Consider the following 22,638-nt stretch of genomic DNA (forward strand, 5'->3'; position numbering starts at 1 on the left):
AAAGCATACCCTGCTTTATGAAGTCTATGTTTCCTCTAAAAGGAACCGTTATTTTAAAAAGTATGGGCATTTCCCATACGCTTCAACACATCCTGACTTCTTTTTACAACTAGTTGTGTCACCCCTTGTTGGTTATGAGATAGAATACAGGTTTACAGCTCTTCAGCATTGACTTCACTTTCAGACCATGTCTGCGGATTGTTCTGCCTTCTTTTGTCCCTCCATTAGGACAAAATGTGTGTGCAAATGAGCCACAAGAGAACAAACCCAGAATAACTGAAATAAAAGTAATTATAATAACTATAAATCAGTTCATGGATTTGATGGAGCTGTTTAAGTGAACATGTTTTTTCACCGCTGCAGCTCCACAAGACCAACCATGTCCACAGCCTCTCCTGCAGCTATAGATCATCTGTGACAAATCCTTGAAGCACTGATTGATATTCACAGTAGCGTTCCACAGGTGAACTAGGCAATGTTTTTACTTTAAAGAGCTTGTGGTAAATTCAGTGTATTTATTAATTATTCGGATAAATAACCTCCTTAACTGGCCACCATCAACATCAAAATGTAGTGCTGATGCAAATGTAAATGCATTTGGAAAGAGTTCAGACCCCATGTTGTCATGCTACAGCCAAAATTACAATTTCCCTCCTGTGTCTATCATTACCTAATAAAGACACAATGGAAAAAAAAGGGCTTTTGCAAAGGTATTAACACAAGTTTCCGACTTTTTGCTCTGACACTTTAAAGCTAAGGTGTCTCCCACTTGATCATCTTTGACTTGTTTCTATACCTTGACTGGTGTCTACCTGTGGTGAGTTCAGCCAACTTGGCTGTTTACAGAAGGGCCCACAGCTGACAACTCACATCAGAACTGACACCAAACTGCGAGGAGAAGGGGCTGCCTGCAGAGCTCCAAGACAGGGATGCATTGAGGCACAGATCAGGAAGTAGCAGTCCCTGACAGACTCTTAGCCCTCCTTGCTCCATCAACACATTGCTAATGAAGACAGAAAGGTTAATAAAGAAAAGTGAACAGGCTTAAGGGGAATAATCTCCCCTGTTACACGAACTGAGCTTTATCACACCTGTGCAGGGTGTGCACCGCCCTCGGCCAATGTGAACTGGAATTGGCTCTAGCACAGGGTGCAGTAGAAGATGAATGAATGAATGAATGAATGAACTCTATGCAGTTTCTTTTAATGCACTTCTGTCCAGTAGATAATGATTTGATGCATTTCACCTCGCGCTGCAGAGCTCGAGTTGTGGCAAGTAACCTGATAGTCAGTCTGCCAGAGCGCTACAGGTGCCATGTAGAGATGGGACTATTTCAAGCATCATATTTTGTTTCCTCCAAACACGACACCTAAAATTGAGTTCAGTCAAAAAAAGGTTCAGTCTTGTGTAATCTGACCAGACAATCTTGATTCTTGCAGTCTGAGAGTCCTTGGGTGCCTCTTTGTCACACAGAGAGGGGCCACTCTGTCACGGACCTCAGATCTGTGGTGATGACTGCCTTTTCTCCACATAAGCACACACCCTGCTACAACAAAAACGAAAAATTTTTGTGCACTGCAGATTGTCTTGAACTCTAAACTTAGCAATAATTTCTCATCTGTCTATTTACTTGTCTTCATTCTCCGTGGGGTCACTGCTCACTGGGAAACATGAGCAAAGTGCCTCATGTTATTGCCTCTTGTATCCTCGTGGTTACACTTTAAAGATTGACTGTAAGTTCAACTTTTGCTTCCCCTTTTACTGATTTCATATTTTTCCCCTGTGGAAGTGTGAATCCCACTGGAAAATGAGTAACCAAGTTCACCAAACATTACCTCATCCAATCAAATGTTAATGAATGCTTCACTTTGGCCTCTGATGTGTTATGATTTATAAGTAGAAGAGAGGAAAACAACACAAATGGGTAGTACGGAAAATGAATATGAAAAACAAGCAGAGAGGAAACAAGAATATGAACAAGTAGTGGGGAATGGAGGAGGGAGGAGAGAAAAAGGAGGAAAAGATTCTAAAGAAAGATACATATAGATACATCCCTTTTATCTGCAGCTATAAAGAGGGGATTTGCAATGGAGGAATTAAAGGAGGGGAGGCCTTGATATGCAAATGAAGCCGCTGCTAATCAAAGCAATAAGATTAGCCTTCCAAATTGAGATGAAGAAAGGCGCCATTATCTGGGCCGAGTGTCATGTTTAATAACGTGGAACGGTATGGTAATTCACCAATGATGCAACTGTAGCCTATATGTGTGCGTGCCCGCGCGTGTGTGTGTGTGTGTGTGTGTGTGTTTATACATGTGAAAATAACGTGCATCAGGCTTTTTGCGTGTGAAAGACAGAGAGAGAGAGAGATAGAAAAGAGTGTGCAGAGAGAGAATTAAATGTGGAAGACAAGGTCACAACTTGTCTTTGTGCGTGCATGGGTGTCACCCAGCATGAGTGAGAGTGTGTGCAAAAGAGAGAGAGGAATATAGAAAAAAAAAAAAAAATCTGGTTCCCATGAGAAAAATGTGTGCGCGCAGGGCTGTCTTGTGCAGTGTTTCATAGAGAAATGAGCCATGGGTATCACCTGGCATGATTAGAAACTTTATAAGTGAACTGCAGAAATAGATATGTAGAGTTGGAGTTGTCTTTGGAGATTAACTCAGCTTTTAAAAATTAGTTAAAAGTCCACTAAACTAGTCAACTGGCTATCCAGCAACACAAAGATAACTGTGTCAGCCTGTATTTTCCATTTCCTTTACTATACTGTATCAAGAGTGAAGTTCCGCACTTTGCAGACTGTCCACTTTCATAGTGTGATGGCAACCTTTTAATGTAGCTGGCCAAGGTGAAACTATTTTTTTTTCTTTTTTAGAAATTAATTTATTTAGTTCACTCCTTTCAATAGGCAGCAATAAGCAGCTCTGTGAGACAAAGTCAGACAAAACCATAGTATGCCGCCTATCCAGCACTGAAAGTGATGAACGGTTGAGCTGCTCTGTCTGCATGTTCAGCACTGTCTGCTGAAGGTGATGACATAGCGATGACTTCACAGCTGATTCTAGTTGTGCAGCAAAAAAAAAAAAACAAAAAAAAGAAAAAAAAAAAGCATAGATGTACAGGAAATCCTCCTGTGCAGAATGGTTGTGTTATTATACTGCACACATGAAATTGTTTGGTGTTGCAGATCAATCTCGCTTTTATGAATGAAAGCTGCGCTTAGTCAAGGCCAAGTTAAAGGAAAGCACTGAATGTGTAACAAATGGAAATATATCTGAGGTCAAGTGAAGTAAAAAATTATGTTTCTTTTTTATGGTAGGGAAATGTAAAATGCAATTGAATACAAAGATATATCTCAAATCTCAAATAAGTAAAAATATACCAAATATATTTCCTCTCCTACTTTCTTTTGGTTTTCTGCTGTCCCATATTATAATGACTTTAACATGAGCTTGCAGACATTGCAAAATGAAAGGGAAGCTGCATTGTGCTCCACCAACAGGTCAGGTTCAGGGTGTCAGTGCATGTACTGCATTTAATGGAGGAACGTAATTAGACTTCTTTTATACAGTGCTTAAGTTTTCATAGTTCCTCACAAAAGTAGATGACGCGGTTCAAGGAAGTCTGAGAAAGCAAAGTAGTAAAGGAAAGCAGAGGTGTAGAATGAGGAGTAATTAGAAATATCCTCTTTGAAGTAAAGGGTTTTATGGCAAATATGAGATAGGACTAGCAATGCTGCTCATGTGCTAGAGAGACAACCAATTGTTTATGATAACTATACCAGTCTGTCACATTTGATTTCAACCATGACCATTGATGGTTGAAAATGTTGCACCTAGCAACTTTCATTCTGAAAAGCCTGTCAGGGACTCGGGCAATGAGCCAATCTAACCATTAACAGTGAGACAGAAATAGGCCATGGCTGCCGCCAACAGTAAACATTCTGCTGTTGTTATCTTTACAGTTTCTCAATCCATTCTGACAGCCTTGCCACCCTTTGGGGAAGGCAGAGGCAGTCACTGGTGATTATGAAGCCCCCACTACCCCCCCCCCCCACACACCCCCACCCCTCATCCAGGGAGTCAAATTATGCCTGCATTAATATTTCATATTACACAGGACCTGCACAGAAACCACATGTGTACTGAGTCCTTTGTCTTCATGTCAAATGAAATGTGCTTGGCAATCATCAGAGGGTGAATTGGGGTGGTGAGAGGAGGGCTGTGGGAGGGGTTGAGGTGGTGGAGGAAGAGGAAGAGGAGAGGAGAAGGGGTGGAAAGAGACAAGAGCAAAGGATGGCAGGAGGGAGATAGGGGAGCGAGAGGAGGACATGAGGCATCATCGCAAGTCAAGAGGTGGAAAGTTGAGAGGAAAGAAAAGGAAAGACCATGTGGGAGAAATACAGGGATTTGTTGTGCGGGTGAGAAGAAAAATGAGGCGAGGAGCAAGATATGAAAGCTGAGGAGGGACCAGGAGAATTGATGAAAGGCAAAAGAAAAAGGCAGGATGAGGAAGTAGAAACAGCTTGGTGCTTAGACCGTATAAAGAGTGTGGGTGTGAACTGGGCTGAGCAAAGGACAAAGGGCTGAAAATACACTTTCAACAGCGAGCAAGTCATTGAATGGAAGCTGTCAATGCTTCAGTTAGCCTTTAATTACCAACTGGGCATGACATTATGTTTTCAACAGCCACAGAGCAATCACTGTAAAGTAAAAAAAAAAAAAGGGCAAATGTGCTACATGTGCTTTCCACATCAATTCGCTTAATATTTTAAAGTCTGAAAATCCATCTTTGTTTCAGAACAGTAACTAGTTTATTACGTTGTGCCTGCGTTGTACAAAAGCCCAGACATCACACTAAGGACAGCACATCTGTGTTTTTGTCCACTCACTGTGACCAGTATTTGATGATTTGAAAACAGAGCCGAGGCTCCACCAACTCATTCAGACATAAAGATACCCTTGATGGGTGCGTTACAGAAATATCAATGAATCGTTTACAGGAAAGAGGCTGAGCACGGAATGCAGGTGTGACTTTGGCTTTTTGTGGCTATTTGTTGGCTAACTGTTGGTTTCTGAAAGTGTGTAATTTCCCACTACTTTTATAAAATACAAAAGAATAACATGAAAACCTGCGAATGTTTTGATTGACTTATTGCTAAAACTTTAGAATTAAATGAATGTATTATCTTACCACTTCTTGGGATGAAAAAAAAAAAGCAAATTGTTTCCAACAAGCTAACAGACAATAGCAGATAAAAGATGCAAAATGCACAAATATCACCAAATTTGGTGTGCTTCAGTCAGACGATGTGCTTTCAGCGTCTTTTGGGAAATTAAAAAAATATTTTTTTTACTTAAAATATATTTGTGTATTGTAAGATATCACAATGGTCAATACTATATTTTGTCTATCTCCTCCTCTGTCTTTCTCTCTGCCACAGACATCTGAGGACCAACTGAACAGCAGTTTAGCTCCTGATATGAGTGCAAAGGGTCATACCTGCATCACACTGGCCTTAAAGCGACCTGATGTGGTCTTAGGTCAGAGATTCACATTTCCTGATGGAAATGTGGCCACGTCATTCGTTCTGTCTCACATCATTTTTTATATCAACAGACATTTTTTGTGCAAAACTGCTTAATCTTAAATTAAAAGCTCATTAATGTGAACATGCAAATACAGTGAAGCATTATCTCAAGGGTTCATCTGTCTTCTTGGCTCTGTAGCTGAGCATAGTGCAGTTGCGTACTTCTTTCATTTTTTTATCAGTGCAATTTTGATTGGACGGATAAATCAAAATTAAATTCAAAGTAGGTTTAGGGGCTTTGCAGTGCAGATAAACCACTTTGTTCCACCTCAGCATAGACGGGACCCTTGTAAAACTGAGTTAGTAAAAAGTTGTAAAGGCTAACACCCACCTCCTATAACTTTAAATAAGCTCTTTAATTTTAAAGGAAACAACAGGAAACTAGTATATCCTTTATAGATGTGATTACAGAAGGAGATCACAGTGTCATTATCATTTTGAAGTCTCTGATTTGACCTACTTGACCTGTATTTGCTGGAAATACAAACAAAAACAAAGACCCAGTAAAACAAAAACATCAGATGCTTTGTAATAATGAAAGCTCATATTTTGGTATATGAGGTAACAGAACGGGGGAATTTTAATGTAAAAGATGCCCTTGATTTAATCCTCTGTGTATTTCAACCTGAAACGCCATCTCAAGGAATACATAGAAAACCACAGACAGGCCTCATGATGCAAGAAAATTTTAAGTATGTGCTATTAGCAAGAAAAAACAATCAGGTTATCAGGTTATAAGGGCAAAGGTTTATAATAAGAAGATGTTTTTCATCTCATTCAAATATTATACTTATGTTTTCAAAACCGAATATTTTAGATTTTGACATATCATAATATGAGATATTTTGCTTCGAATTCCTAATGGGTGTGTGGAGTATACATTGAAGCTAACAGTTGAAATGGACAGGATTTGATTTAGTTTTCGTCAGAATGAGCCCCCCTTAGCTTGCCTCTTTGTACAGCTAGCTGTCTGTCAAGGCTGCAGGAACTAGGGTCGCCAATATTTGACCTAATTTGAACAAATGTGGGATTCCCAAATATAGCCCTACGTCAAGTGTCATGTCCAGGTCATGTTTTCCAGCCCTTGACAGTTGGCGCAATGGGTCAGACGGACGGTGCGTTCCCTGGAGTTCAAAGCATGGCATGTCGCCCTCTGGCCAAACATGTCGTTATAATAAAGACCAGTGATATTTTTCTTGTGTTCGTAAACAGTTTAAACTTTGAATAAACAGTGACAGCAAAACCAGGAATCAATCTGAGCCAACATGGCACATTTACAGAATCAGGATGATGCAAAAATGAATTAAATCAAACAATAGCCTGCGGCGCCAGGACCCTTCTGGAATAAATATCCAAGATTGTCTGACCCGCAGCAAACAATAAGTGCCATAAATCAAGCCTGTCAAGATAGCTGGCACATCCCCCATTTAACTTTGATAACACTGATACAGGTGGCGTTGGGTTCATCCTATTGTCCATAAATGGGGATGATGTTGCCAACAGATGGGGTTTTTCTTGTTGAAAATAAAGACACACATGGACATGCACATACACACAGGCACCAACAATTACCAAGTGACCCAGAGATTCTTTTCAGCAGACGTAATGTAGAAAGATATGAAAAGAAATAACCTTTCCTGTTTTCTCTTCAGCGTTGACAAGTGCTTAGAGCATCATGCTTGTTAGACACACACACACACACACGCACAGGCACACGCATACACACTTAACAGGAAGCTGCTTGCTGATGGGTGGGTTGATTAACACTAGCTTGCCTGTGGTTGAGTGTGCTCCCATCATGCTGAGATTGCGGCAGCCTCTTGTTAACCTTCATTGTATGAAACAACCCAGTGGCTCACCTTCAAGCACACTTATCATCCTCTTATTCCCAAACCTCTCTCACCATCAACTGCCATATCTCTGCATGCCTGTATGTGTGTGTTTGTGTGTGTGCACCCCCGCATGTGACTGTGCATCTTTGCCCCTCTCACTAGCTGGGAAGTTAGCAGCAGCGGCATCGAGAGCGCTTCAACATCCTCTACCTCTAACCTGATTATTAATTACAGTCTGCCTCTGGCTGACAGCAGCCCAAGCTCTGTCTAACACTGTTACCAAGGAGACTGACACAAAGTCATTCACAAACAAGATTCAAGAAACAGTCCCCCCCCCCCCCCCCAGTCTATTCATATCTGTGTCAGCTGCTGTGCTCAAAGTATTTTAATGAACATGCAAGCTGATCAAAAGTTATTCAGTCAGGTTAACTACCTTGGCATCACCTGTCACTTGCTAAATGCTGAGGATGAAACCCATCATCTGGTTGCAAAAGTGTGAACTGATCAAAGTGACCGTGTGCCAAAGACACAGTCATGCCTGAGCTGCATAGCACTCAGCAGTAATCAACCTGGAGCTGTGCCTGCAGCAAGGCTGAGCGACATCCGTCTTTAAATGGGCCTCTGGCAATCAAGCTGTGTGTGTGTGTGTGTGTGTGTGTGCGTGCCCTTTTAACTCACTTGTGATGAAGTGCACAGCAGATTAAAAACTAGCAAGCAGCAAAATATCACTTGTGGTGCATCGTGATATTTTTGCACTGGACACACAGCACTGTTTCACACATACATAACCATAAGGACAGGCTTCAAACTGTCTGATGTCAGCCAGCATGAGTCAGCACAAAGCTTTCTGAGGGGCTATTCTTTCCAAATCAAACAAGCAGACTAAATGTGAGGTAATAAATTAAATCAAAATGCAAAAAAAGTTCCCCTTAAGCTGTTTTTTTGTTTTGGTTTTTTTAATGTAGCATTTAGTGTTTCTCATTGAAGTGCACTGTATATCCTGTGTAACCTTGAGGCCAACCTTTTTTTTTTTCTTTGGGAGGGTGCATCACAGCTCAAAAAGGCTGGGAACTACTGTGGGTAACCACTGTACAGTGTTCGGGCATCTGTCAAGACTTCACATGTCTTGGATTATAAATCAGACTGAGAGTCGCATTGCACAAGAAAACAACAAACAGAACATCAGCAAACACAAAGCAGAAGGTTTTCACGGTTAGTTCAGTGCTAGTGAGATGGTTGTACCCAGTTCAGGGGCTGGACAGATGACATCATGCTGTGGTAGCAAAACTTTTCTGTAGCACAAACTTGAGCTTTTTTGTGGTTACGAAGGAGTTGTGTGGGTTTTTTATTTTTTATTTTGTCATTCTGGTCTGTCTGTCTGGGCTCATTTCTGTACAAGAGGAAAAGCTTGAGTTCTTCTAAGAGCTCTAGGAGTTGGAAATTTTGATATGTCACTCTGCTGCACTAGTGTTGAACTCATTCACCTGGGAACATTTTGAAACATTTCTGCGATTCAATGTTCATATACATTATGGAACCACAAAAGCAGTAGTTATAGATACTCATGTACTGTAAGCATGTTTCCAAACATCCACGCTAGCACATTGTTCCAGACTTTATTTAGTTTTTTTTTTTTTTTCAAAAAACTTTGGGGATAAAAATGTCTCATGAGACAACAATATTTGATCCACAGGCCTTTGTTCTTTGTTCCTAATGCTAGATTGTGCACATTTGTATGCTTTTAGGACCTGTTTCAGGATAACTATCCATTTAAAGCGCACAATAGACTCTTTTGTCATGGTATGAATTGTAATGACAGGACAAGAAAAGCATAGGCGAAGCATCAAATTTTTCCCCCTGTTGTTAGTGTACAGGGGTGAAAACTATAGCATATACTCTTTTCAAATGTCAAAGAAGTTGTGTTATTTTTAGGGCTGTTAAAATCTCGATGTAATACTTTGTTGTGTGAGTCTTCATTTGAACAAGTGAGTCACATTTCCATTAAAATTTCATTTCCTACAAATGCTAGTTTGGTTTTTGCTTTTCTCTGAAGGTAGTTTCACGTTGCTTTGAAAACTCACATGTAAAGTGCTGATCCTCTGAACTTCGTTGAGTTGCCACATTGTGCTGATCGTATTAAACGATTCAACTGAGCAGCTTTGATTTAGTCACTTCAAAGTGCTATTCATGTGAAGTTCTGTTATTTTGTCTGCCCCCCTGTTGAGTTAGGAACAGAGGCTAGTCGAAAGCAATATGCTACTGGAGATAAAAGTAGAGAATTAGATAGTCCACACAATGGGAAGAAGTGATGACGGTGGGAGGAAATGTAATGTGAAGGCGAAAAAGATTGTCGCTCTTGTAATAGATCATGACCACAAGGGGGAGCAGATGAGACACAGGCAATTATATTTCTACAGCATGACAGATGGGGCGGGGGGGGGGGGGGGGGGGGGGGGTTTGTGAGGTGGGCTGGGGCCTCCCTGTTGACGAAGAGAGATTAAACTGCATGGGGAGGGAGACCCTGCTCTACAAAAGGGCCAGGGGGAGGAATAGATGAGAAGAGCAGGATACAGAGCTAATAGCAGCTAACAGTTGATTGGCTATGACCGCCTGCCAATGGGTGTAAGGGAAGAATAAAGCGTCTCTAGTAGTGATTAGAAAGTCTCATCTATTAGCAGCTGGGGGAGGGGACTGATGAAACAGAGGTTAATGTGTGTTGACTTTGCTTGTACTAGATGATAATATGAATGGAAATGAATGAATGGAAGACCCTCAAGTGCAGGAAATGTGTGTGTGTGTGTGTTTGTGTGTCCATGGCACTAATATGTCATTCATAACACATTTGGATTTACTTGTTCAAATATGCCCCACTTCTCAGTTTGTATAATTTTTCATACACACGATAATGTATTTGCCCATGAAAAAATGCAGTAATTAACATAAAATAATTGACATAAAGTAATTAACATAACAGATAAGTATAAATTGCTTTTTTTATCCTCTCTGTCATCCCTGTGTTCAAATCCTTTCATCTTAGCTCATTTCTCTGTCCTGACAGAGCTCTCGCAAAAACACCTGATGTCCCCCGGCCCTTCTTGTCCTCATGTCTTCTTGGTCCTCTTAGCGATGTAGCTGCGGTAGTAGAAGTTACTGAAGAGTGCAATGAGGCTGAGTGAATAGGCCAGCACGACTATGTTCATGGAGTCAGGGAAGTCGCAGTCAGCAAACAGGTTGTAGGTGGTGTGGATGGTTACCATGAAAAACTGGAGCTGGGTGGGTGAGAGACAGACAGACATTAATAAAAGAGGGAGAGAGAGATTAAACCATTTTCAGAATGCTTCAACACATTGATCAAGGAAAGCAAAACCTATTATATAGACAAACCCAGAAGTTAGCATCAGTCTGGCCAAGGTCTTTGTCACAAGACTTCGACATCACCATTAAACCTCGAACTTTAGAGTTGACTTGGAAGTCTTTGAAGTCTACAAAAGGATTTATTTTTAGTTAGTGTGTGTCTGTTTCAAAATTTGCAAGTTTTTGAAACTCCATGGCAGGAAAGAATGATCTGTTGTCTTTCAAGTGCTACAAGAAAACTGATTTCTGGTTTTCGGGAGACTTTCTTTCAGTACAGACATCACAGATTGAAGGCATCAGCTCCAACACAATGTTACTGTCATAAAGAGCTGAACAGCTCGAGCTATAAATAATACCGCAATATTATTGGGCTCTGTCCGTCACACACAATGGACAATCTTGATATTTTGAAATCTCCTCACAATGGTGATTTTAGTCTCTGCAACATTTGTCTGCATCAAAACACATTGCACTGTATATTTACCATGGGTTTAGTAATTAAAATGAAATTTGCCTGCTAAAAGTGAAAAATCACTGTGAAAACTGATTTGAATTTCACCCCCAACAAAAACATAAGCCAAGGCAACAAAAACTTGGCTTCAAGGTTAAACAGAATCCCCAAATTGTCCGCCTCGATCATCAGCTTTCAAAAACACATATAAACTACCTTTTTTTAACTTTCCTGTGTGCCACAGACACAAAAACACATACATATGCATTCAGGGTTGTTTCAGGAGAGAGATTTTCATGCTAGAGTCTTAAAAACATTATTAACAGTTTAACAATAGACGCACACAAATGCTAATGTTAGCTGGAAAAGGTGGCATTATGACACCAGGGTGGAAATTGTGAGTATGAATGAGCAGCTGTGCATTCCACTCACCTCCCATTTCAATGTGTATCATAATTAGCTACAGAATACACAAAAGAACCCCCACTCATATACATACATACACAGTAATGAACAATCTCCTCAATCATCTGAGCTGTTTTAGCTTCAGGTCACTAAATTGTGAAGCCAACTGGAAAAGGCTTGTGGGTCACCATGAAGGTCAATTATTGTTACATAATGGCATTAGCCACCGTACTGACCTATATATGTTGTATCCATATGTATTAAAAAAAAAAAAAAAAAAACCATCATGGAATTCATTGTTTCCTCAACAACTCTATTAAAAGAAAACAGATGGTCCAGAGGGCAGTCTTTAGTTGAGGCGCATCAGTGCTGCTAATCTGTCTAGCCATGCTAACAGCCGACCAGGATGACATGAGTCGAAACGGGAGGTCCCCATTTCAGCACTGTCAAAACTGAATTCTCGGTTACCGACCAGCTGCAGGGAGGTGAGGTAACGCTTCCACCACAGGTATTTGGCCATGCTGGGTCCCAGAGCCGCCAGGCCATAGTATAAATACATCACCACATGGACCAGGGAGTTGATCAGGCCAATCAAAAAAGCTACAAACAGACACACAAGATGAGTGTTGCATTTTACACGTGTCAGTTTGGGAAGAAATGGTCAATGTTTGCACAGTTTCTTCACTTTACGTGGCATCTTGTGAGAGTGGGCTGGTGGATTGTACTCACACTGGCCCCCAGCCACATATTTAACCCCTGCCCACCAGTTGAAGATCATGGTGGCGTGATGGTAGACGTGGAGAAAGGTCAGCTGATTGTTCTTCTTCCTCAGGATGAAAAATATCTGAACCACACCAACACACAAAGAAAAAAAATCACGGCCATTTTATGAAATGATAGTATAAATTAGGGATTATGTTGGATTATATCATTCACTCCTTTTGCACTCACAGTGTCACTCAGCTCTATCACTTTGGAGAAGTAAAACCACCAGCACACTCTGGCCATCTGTGACACAAGATGAAAAAACATCTGCTGATCCATTCTTTAAAATTCAACCATAACCAAGCTTACCTCTGTTCCAGATAAGTGGAGTACAGAGTACATGCAAACAAAATTCAGGTGATATGTGAATATGCGATTATATAATTTGAAGGTTTAGTTATGGTTGAAGGTTTGTAACCTTCAAATTATCCAGAAGATCTTTATCTATCATTTTATTGTCACATAAAGTCAGCTGTAGTAAAAAGATTACCCTCATGGCCAGTGGGCTGCCGCTGTAGTCGACTGGCTGGCACAGCAGACTGTATCTGGACAACCAGGAAGAGGCTGTGAACTGGAGAGAGACAAAGGCTGCTTTCATCTCTGGCTTTGGTTTCTCTCAATCAGCTCAGGGACCATTCATCCCATTTTGTCATGAGTGAAATCACTTCCTGTTGGACTGACAAATGTCACCATTCCCAGGACACATCTCAGGATCCACTGAGAGTTACATCTGTTCAAGCTCACATGCAGCTGCGGTAAATGATGCTTCTCACCACTGGGTGCAAAAATAAGCCCCAAGCAGAGAACTTACATATTACCTTGAGTCGAGAGCTTATTATTTTTAATACTTGTTTGGATTTGTGCATCTGATCTATACGTGGCTGAAAGCAAATTAAGTTGTTTTTCTTTCGGGTTTTTAGATAAAGAAGAACAAGAGTGAAGTAAAAAGTACAGAAGAGATGCGGGATTTACAATGAAACCAATTACCTGAAAATGTTAGAAAGCTCCTAAAGAGCTGAGTGGAATCACTGAGCCAGAGTTCACCAGCATGAGTGGCCCTTTTCACCTGCACATATTTATTTAATCCATTGTTCAAAAAATGATATATTTGAAAGCAACTTTAAATACTAAAAGTGGCTTGGCATCTTTCTGAAACTTGTGTTGGACTCCTCAGCCTCCTCAGTATCCTGCCCCGCTGCCCTTCTGCTTCCCTAACTAAGGTTTCCCACGCAGTGTGGTCATACCTCATAGAACATGTAGGCAGACAGGCAGACCATGGCAAAGTTGTAGCCTATCAAGACAGCTTTGAGATTGACTGGCTGCCTCTTTGCCATCAGCTTTGGCCCGGCCCATATGATGGCCAGATAGCACAGGAAGATGCAGCTGATTGGAGCAGGAGAGCGGACCAGCAGCCAGCCATCTGTTCTCTTGTCTGGAGTGAAAAAAACAAAATAAAAAGCAGAAATCAAGCAAGCATGTCGAGGTCTGATAGAAGAATATAATAACTGGAATATTTGGTTGTTTAGTGACAAGGCAAAATTATGGCTTGCCTCCGTTTTCCAGGATGCCTTGGTAGAATAACTGGACTTTCTGCCACAGGGTGACAGCCTGAGAAACCTGTAACGGAAACACAAGTGCAGGGGAAATTTTGTTATTATACAGTAATTGGAAAGTCTCCCACTCTGTTCAAAGGTAAATCTGGGAAAGATGCAGCTGAGAAAAAAAAAATCAGCAACAAATAACAAAGAGATAAACTGTCTTTGTAGAAAATATATGTTCACAGACTGACAAAATAAAAACTCTTCCACGCCCAATACAATCAGAACTACCTTATGTACTAACTTTTTTATCAGTTTCTACTACCTTTATTTATTGCTTCTTCAAAATATTTGTATTAATACTAGGCAATGTTTCAATACTAGTTTATCATTTTTGTTCTATTCCACCAAGATGTTATCAAAGCAAAGTGTGCACCAGAATGTAGAAATTGTGCTTTATTGTACACATAAAAGATAGGTTGAGGAAAATACATCACAGGGCAACTCCATAAATTCAAATTGATAAATTGGAGCCTCCTGACTCACAATAAGAAGAACACATCATTGCAAATTTGATTAAACCACCCATAGATGATCTGAGGATTATAACTAGGGGATTATGCTCACTAATCCAAACGTATCTCTTGATAATGGATAATAACTAATAATCCTCCAGATGAATGGCTACCTAATGTGGACGCCAGGGTGATGGGTTTCCAGGAGTGATTCATATAAGACAGTGCTGCCATCTAGTGAAAGCTCTGCAGACAAGGAGATGGTGGGGGGGGGGGGGGGGGTGACAAAGTGATGACTTTATTTGTCATGACTTCAGCTCCCCCCTGTGGTGTCATCCTGTTATCAGGCTGAGGTTTAGTCCCAGGTGTTAGTCTGTAAATATACGTTGTACTTTACATCAACATAATGTGTACGATTGTGCTTTAGGGGTTTTCATGAGCTGGGGAGAAGTTCCCATTTTGAATATGTGTGACGTGTTTAAATGAAACATTTTTAAATTTAAACATTTGCAATTTTTCAAACACTGGAGGGCCTCTGACAGAGGATTCTAGTATTTCTTGACCAAAATGTAATTCTTTGGTATGAGGAAAAAAAGGCAGATAAATCCAATTAATTCATCTGTATATCAATTGAACCTTTCAATTAAGAATGAATGGTTCTAAAAATCTGCAGTCAGCATCTTTTGGTAAAGGTGGGGTTTGAGGTTTGCACTGAGGGAAAGGACTACATCAGGTGGATAATCTTTACCTCAGCAGACCTCTCTCCCTCTGTTCCTCATTCCTTATTGCATAGCAGATTGCTGCTCTGCAGAAAGGACAAACCTGTGCGTATAGTTTGATCACTTTTTAGCACACAATGATAGAATCTGAAATCACAATCCGTTTTCTAAAAATATACCTTCATCATAACTATGACATCTAACCCTAAAGAACATAGTCAATTAATTTACACGATTTTGTGTGTGTGTATGTGTTTTAATAGTCACAGCCACTCTTTCTCCTGACCAAATACATTTTGTCCAATAGTTTTTGGTATAAATCTCACTCCACAGAAGGTGAAATCAAATGTATTAAGATTTTTTTTAATACAATTTCAAAGGATGTGTGAATATGAATATGTATCAATATATTGAAGGGATTTTTCAGTGACAGCGTTCTGCTCAGAATGCCATGTGAGCAAAATGAAATAATTACTATATTGAAGGAAGACAGTGTCTGTACACAACTAAGTACTTTAGCTTCTGCTGGAGCTCTTCACAAGGATTTACAGACTGAAATCCCTGACAGAGCTTTGTGCAACCTGCTGGGGTTTAACATTTAGAGTATTACTGAATGGAAACCTATGAGAGGAAAAAAAAACAAAAAACAAGAGATGAAGCATAGGAGTACACGAACGGAACTATTATGGTTAAAAGTATTATTGTTATTATATTGAAAAGATGAATCATCTACACAACAGTGGCCATTTACACAGCTGATGTAACTCATTCAGTGTAGTTCCTGCAAAAACTTCTGGAAATGTTGACTACAGATATCTCTTAGTCGCTAATGTTGTTTGACCATTTATCTGTCACCTCTCAGACATGTTGGGTCATGAGGTCTGATGGACCTCCTGTTAAACTGAAACATCTATAGCTGATTTTAATGCTGACAGGTTCTGGACAGGAGGAAGTGACCTTACCTTCATTCTGACGGCTGATTTCTTTCTCAGCTCATCTACCGGTCAAACCAAGCACATCTCCACCATATGTTGAGCTGCACTGCAGTAAGCTGCCTGTTCTCTGTGTGTTTGAAAGTCTGCGTGTGTGTGTGTTCAGCTTGGCATATGGCAGCGCATTCTCTTACACGACTGTAGCAAGTCCTTTCCAGCTAAATCCCTTCCAACACATTTCATAATAAAGTTCATCAGAATTTTGTTTTGATGGGTTAGAATGTATATTTATAAATATGAGATAAACTAAAAAAGTCCGATGTCTTTATTTGAAATGAAAATATATACAGGAGTTTCAGTCAATTTTAATTTTGAAAAATTTTCAGAGATAAAAGGTAATAATTAGATTTAGCATTTCTTTAAACCAAAATAACACCCTAAAAGTACCTTTTTAGGAGTACAAGAGCAGAAAACACAGAAAATGATTTGATAAGGTTAACCTACATAATCACTCAAAGAGCCCTATTGTACAGCCACACACACTGTCTATACTCTATAAACACTAAGACATATGGATCGCCATGAAAAGGTGCATTAAAGTTACTGCAGTCCTTGCATGATACATAACACTAAATGTATAAATTGATCCATCTCTTTCCAAGTTTCGTCAATGCATCAATATCAGTAAACAGCACAGCCAACCACTGGAGGAGGACAGAGCCCAGTTTAGACAGTAGCCTGACTCAGGTCCGCGCAGCAGTAGCTTCCACCATCCTCTGGCCCTGTGTGGATGACAGAAGCTCTTGGTCCACCCCACCTCTCCCCACACATCCACCTACAGCCTCCTGCAGCAGGTTTTACACTGTAGACTTCATTAATGGGAGCAGCTAGGGAACAACCCGCTCCTACATCCACATGGATGGAAGAGGTGTACAAATACTCTGCCACTGTTCAAAACGGGTTCAACTACTCTGTGGGTTGTTGTACTTTTCCAAATAAAAATGAAATACTAATTGATCAGATTCTAACGGACTAAAGCTGGAAGAGAAGATCATAAAAGTTTAAGTGGCTAATGATGGTGCTGATGATGCTGAGGACCATGATCATGGCCGATAGAAGGAGCCTCCGGATTTTTGTCTTCCTCATGCTGGGACTGACTTGTATTATGGTCGCTATGACGATGGTGATGGCTTTCACGCTGTTGATGATGAGTATGGTGATGATGATGGATGTGCTGAGGATTTTCCAATTCTCTTTCTCCTTTCTCTGGACCATCAGTATCCAATTGGATCTTGGGTAATTTGGTTGTTGTTTCAATGTTCAGCTGTGTCGTCCCATTCCTCATGTCACTGTTTAAAGTAGAGTTTACCTGGTGAAGATAAAATATCTATATAAGATTAAGTCAAATAATGCTTGACTTAGATAAAATTATCTGAGTTGCTGAAATCCACTGGTTTGGACACTTGGGAAAAGAGCATATCTGTTTACACATGCCGCAGGTTTAACACAATATCGTCATTAGTTGTGTTTTTGATCAATACACTGTGTAGTTGGTTCTGTTTGGTCTCTACAAAAAAAGTTAGTTCTTGAGCTGATAAATACTTGGCTGTGTTCACTGGCTCATTGTTGCTAACATCATCTGTCTGCTGTTTGAGACTGAGGAAGTCGTGCACTCTGAGTTCAGAGCCTTTTCCCAAAAAAACTGCTGGTGGAAGAGCTGTTTAAAGGGAATAAAACAAATCAAAACACTCAGGCTTTAAGAGGCTAATATGCTTCAGTGGAGCTGTTAAGTGCAGAGTTGGTGATAATTCTCAGGGTTTGTCAATATGAATATCCACTTTCACATTACAATTTTTTTTTTTTTTCGGTCCATAATTAATATAAAATTGCTGTGTTGCTTTAATTCAAAAGCAGCTTTTTTAATTTTTAATATTTTGAAAATATTCAATGTGTTACTATTCACAACCACTTGTGTGTTTGTCAGTATTTGCACACTTGTGCGTTTCCGGGTGTGACTCACAGAACAGTTGCAGATATTTTTCTGATAGGTGGCTCTGATCGCTGCCTCTACATAGGGGTAATGTAGGAAACTGTAAGGCAGCACTATATGGAAGGTGAGGTGACCACACCTGGAAGAAATAAGAACGGCACAGAGACACAAAATGTAAACTGATTTGTTAGTGGTTCCTTCTTGTATGATGGCTATGGAAATAATATTTTTTTTTATCTTCGAGAGTCCTTTTCCCTGTTCTGGCCTTGGTTCAAATACCATTGCATGCTCAATTAGCACATTAACAATGGTTATACTTTTAAATTCTGGGTTAATCCAGAAACTGGTAGCTGGAAATGTGTATTAATTATGTAGAGCAATGTCAAAACTGATTAGACAAGATTCTTAAGAAAAATGTAGTATACTCATTTTTTGTTTGGTCTCTGGTCTCATCACAGAGCTGAAGAGGCATACAGCCCTACCTGTCGTAGACCAGAAAGTCATCTTTGTCCCCATCCAAGGCCTCCCACACATCATCTTGAGTTGGTGTCTGCTGGTACACAGGAACACCGGGGGGTGCTCTTCTGCTCAGCTCCCAGTACATTGCTCTGGAGTGAGCCTCCTGCTCATTTATGATCATGAAGGACACCTCGGTCATGTTGCTGCGTGTCAGCCTTTCACGCAGGCCACTGATTCTACAGAGGACGCATGGAGAGAGAGAGAAAGATGGAAATAATTACACTCACCATCTGAAATTAAGGTCAGGAAAGAACTACAAGACACTACAGACACCAGCTAATGTCCAAAAATACTGTCCATTCCAAACCTCTTTAAAAATATTTGTAAGGGTGGCCAGTGATTAATATGTATCTCAGCGGTGCTGGTATAAGCAGAGAAGTTGCAAATTCTTTGCCTTTATTGCTGATATCTCAGATATTTTGCATATATTTATACCTGCTATTTTAAATAACCTAAATGTAAAATATGATAATGAGTCCACATGAGACCTTTAAGTCTAAGATTCCCTTTTAAACATGTAAAGAAGGTGCTTACACAAGTGTTTATTCTGGATTATGGACAGATACTAGGTTGTATTGCTTACTTTTTTGTTCATTAACTAACAGAAAGTGTGTACACAAGAAAAACTGATGATAAGGTGAAATGTGTTGCAAATAAACCTGCAGGAGTCCCATTAATGTATGCTAATTGATGCAAATGACTTGTTGAGTCCCATTATGTAGAGATTACAATTTTTTTTTTTTTTTGCATTTTGTACAAAATGTAAAATACAAAACATTTCTCCAATAATGCTTAATTGTGTTGAAGACGAGGAATGGAAATGAAATAAATAACCATATAATTATACATTTTCTTACTTCTTACTTCTTTTTTCTTACTGTTATCGAAAACAAAATGTTTTCTTACTTTTGGGCCTGAGTGAGACAGAACTGTCAGCTGGCCTTTAGCAATGCCACCACCACCACGTTTCCCAGCACCTCCTGCATGGGTACCTGGCCCTTAATCTCCCAGTGGGGGGCGGGTTTACAGATCCTGGAGGCGTTATTGTCCCCCTCCACCATCAGAGTGACATGCTGGGCCCACAATACCCCTGGCAGGGCCGCGTACAGCCAGAGACAAGCGAGCGAGTGCATTGTTCCTCCCTGGCTGCAACAGCTAACTCTGTGGGAAAAAAACACAATGATCTTTTTATTCTCACAAGAAAGACGTAGAAGTGAGAGTATGAGGGCAGCAAAATGGCATAAGCAATGGATGTAATGTAACTAGAATTCACTGGATATGAATGCAGTCTGTGCAGTAGCAGGAAGTCTAATCTTTCACAGCAGATTCAGTTTTTGGCCTGTTTCTCCAGCCCTGAACCAAATGGACACTCCGATCTGATCCCCAAATGATTAAAAAAAGTACACACTCATTGTTTGTCTCATCACATGCGGAAATAATCAGCAAAACAAGCTTATTGTGGGACAAGCAGCCAACAGGTAGAAGAATGTCAGGACAAATGGACAGACAGGCTGGCAGCAGGCAACAGACAGACAGAGACCCTGACACGTGCTCTGGGTCAGATCCTGTCAAATTCTCTTCCCTCTTTGAATTAAAATTAATTAAAATTAATTTGTTACGTTGCAAATTTGATCTCCATCAGTTTGTCTTTCTGTGAAAATAATCACAGCCAACATAACACAGCAGCGTATGCGTCACAAGCAGAAGACATGAAGGCTGAGAACGCAATCATAAAACAGATAGCAAAAAAAAATAAAATAAATAACTTCATAACATATTTTATCGTTTACAGTTCAAAATAAGGTAGTAAAAGTAAAATTCTTACCTCTGCCCTCTCACTCTCTTGCTGTGACTCACAACAAGAGACAGTAAAGCCCTGTTGTATTTAAACCCTTTGGGCCTTTCCAAGCACTTCCCCCAAGTCAAATAGAGAAAGAGAGAGCGAGAGATAATGAGGTCCTGTTGGCGGATGATTTAAATGCGAAGACAGGATTGCGCCTGACACAGTGGATCTTCTCTAGACCACCAGCCAAGATCACATCACAAACTAAATGGGTAAATAACTGGTGGATCTGTCTCTGCTGAGCAAAGGCAGGATGAAAGGGACCACAGACTACACAGACCCCAGAGGCCCCACCATCACAACAAAGTATTTTGTAAATCAACTATATATTATACAGTAACAGTAACCATCAATATAAATGAACGCTCAGAGAGACACAAGAAAAAAAGACATCATAAGAGCCAAAGAGAAACAGAACAGTCTTTGTATCAGCATCAGGCAACCATTACATCAAGTTTCAATTACCAAGTTTCACCAAATGATTTGAATCCTTGAGTTAACAATCGGAAATCATCAAAACTCCTTGACGATCAATAGAGCAGATCCCAAAACGGATCATTGCCTCAGCCAACCTCAGTGAATGAACTTAAGCAAAGAAGACTTTGGTTTGAAGTATTTGACTGTATAATCAAACAAGTCACCCTGTATGGAGTGGCGTTCAGGGACCACCCGGGGTCATCCATCTCATCGAGGCCTTGCATGCACAACTCTGCATATTAGCATGTACAAAAAAAAAAAAAAAAGCCACAAACTGATGCATGCAGGGTATAACTAAGCTGTCAGCCACTGATTAATTACATTAACAATATTACAATTACAATCAACGTTTACAATTGGTTTGCATCTTGAATCAAGCACACAAGACTCACTGAGATTTCAGACACAGCCAACCCGAGGACCAACCCCCCCCCTCCCACAAAAGTCCTTTCTGTCAGTCCTGAGCCTGACTGATTGAATAAAAGGAACCAGCATTCAGATGCAGACCAGCCCAGCTCTCCAACCACCATAAATTTAGACAGATAGAGTGCTACATGCTGGTGAATCTTGTGCTGCTGAAGAATGTTAACGGGAAATCAGCAGTGTAAAAAGTAATGTGAGTGGTTAGGCGTGTACTTCTGCCCTCATTTATTTGATTTGATTTGATTTTATGGTGGTGTGAGCAGCTCCTCTAGTGTTACTTTGTAGCTGGACATCAACAGTGCACTCACATGTGAAGCACTGCTCTGCTTACCATGAATCCTGACTTCTTGGACACTCATTGCACTGTACTTACACTGTTAGTACAGTGCAATGAGCTGACCCTGGTTCAGTGGATGCTCACCTTTAAACTTTTAAGAATAGAATCAGTTTAACTTCCTGTCACTTCTTAAACAAAGGCTGGTGGAGACCTTTAGTTATCTAGTTGGTTACCTTGTCGGCCAGTTTGAACCACATTGCTATGTTTTTGCAATTTATGGGCAGACTTTGGTAATCCCTTGATTTTCCTACTAGTGCCACCATGAGGTTGAAAAGTTTGTTTACATTAAATGTCTCAGCCAGGGAACAGATTGTTTTTTTCACTGCTAGTCCCCTGAGGATGAACTGTTACCTCTTGAAGCTCTTCTGTTGAGTCCAATATTCAACTGTCACAGTATCAGATCGATGGCAAATACTTACTAAACAAATTGAATTCTTATTAACAGAGAACAGTTGTTAAAGTGATTTGATCTCATTGTATGAAGTAGTAGCCTCCCCTTTCTGCACAGAAACCTGGGTGTGGTCCCATGACTGAAGTCAGTGTCTGCTAAATGACCAAATGTAGTATAATTATTTGGTTTGCCAGTCAGCTGAATGAAAATGGTGAACATTACTAACATTACGCATGCCTGATATTAGCATCATCATCATAACCATGTTAGCTTGTTGACATTGGCATCGAGCCTAAAACACTCCTGTCCTTGCAGAGCTGCTAGTGCGACTGGACAGTTGGTCCTGTTTACCATCAGAGGGACAGAGGGACAATCATATTTGCTTTACTATGCATGAATCAGGCTTTGAACGGTGCAGAGGTGAATGTCACCAATGACAAACAAGCCTACAGTTCCACTATCACATGAGGAAACAGGCCAAAAATCAATGACAGGCAAAGTAAAAGAAACAAAGTGGTGTATAGAGACATTCTGTACTGGACTTTAATGGACTTGTCA

The 22,638-nt window shown here is 40.3% G+C and overlaps 2 protein-coding genes across 2 annotated transcripts; both read right to left on the reverse strand.

Annotated features, from left to right (window-relative positions):
* Positions 1–10,522: 10,522 nt before the first annotated feature.
* Positions 10,523–16,136, reverse strand: elovl8a (ELOVL fatty acid elongase 8a). The gene is made up of 8 exons (XM_029524679.1): positions 16,131–16,136; positions 13,947–14,013; positions 13,641–13,828; positions 12,887–12,967; positions 12,583–12,639; positions 12,361–12,475; positions 12,104–12,231; positions 10,523–10,690 (listed from the first exon to the last, which is right to left on the reverse strand). Exons 1-8 carry the CDS (start codon positions 16,134–16,136, stop codon positions 10,523–10,525), a joined length of 810 nt encoding a protein of 269 aa, XP_029380539.1.
* A 1,033-nt stretch (positions 16,137–17,169) lies between these two features.
* On the reverse strand, positions 17,170–20,449 carry selenop2 (selenoprotein P2). The gene is made up of 5 exons (XM_029524681.1): positions 20,435–20,449; positions 19,516–19,770; positions 18,573–18,785; positions 18,121–18,229; positions 17,170–17,469 (listed from the first exon to the last, which is right to left on the reverse strand). Exons 2-5 carry the CDS (start codon positions 19,740–19,742, stop codon positions 17,170–17,172), a joined length of 849 nt encoding a protein of 282 aa, XP_029380541.1. The 5' UTR covers positions 19,743–19,770; positions 20,435–20,449.
* Between the last annotated feature and the right edge of the window lie 2,189 nt (positions 20,450–22,638).

Source organism: Echeneis naucrates, chromosome 17 (assembly GCF_900963305.1).
Source record: "Echeneis naucrates chromosome 17, fEcheNa1.1, whole genome shotgun sequence".
In the NCBI taxonomy this organism is placed as follows: Eukaryota; Metazoa; Chordata; class Actinopteri; order Carangiformes; family Echeneidae; genus Echeneis; species Echeneis naucrates.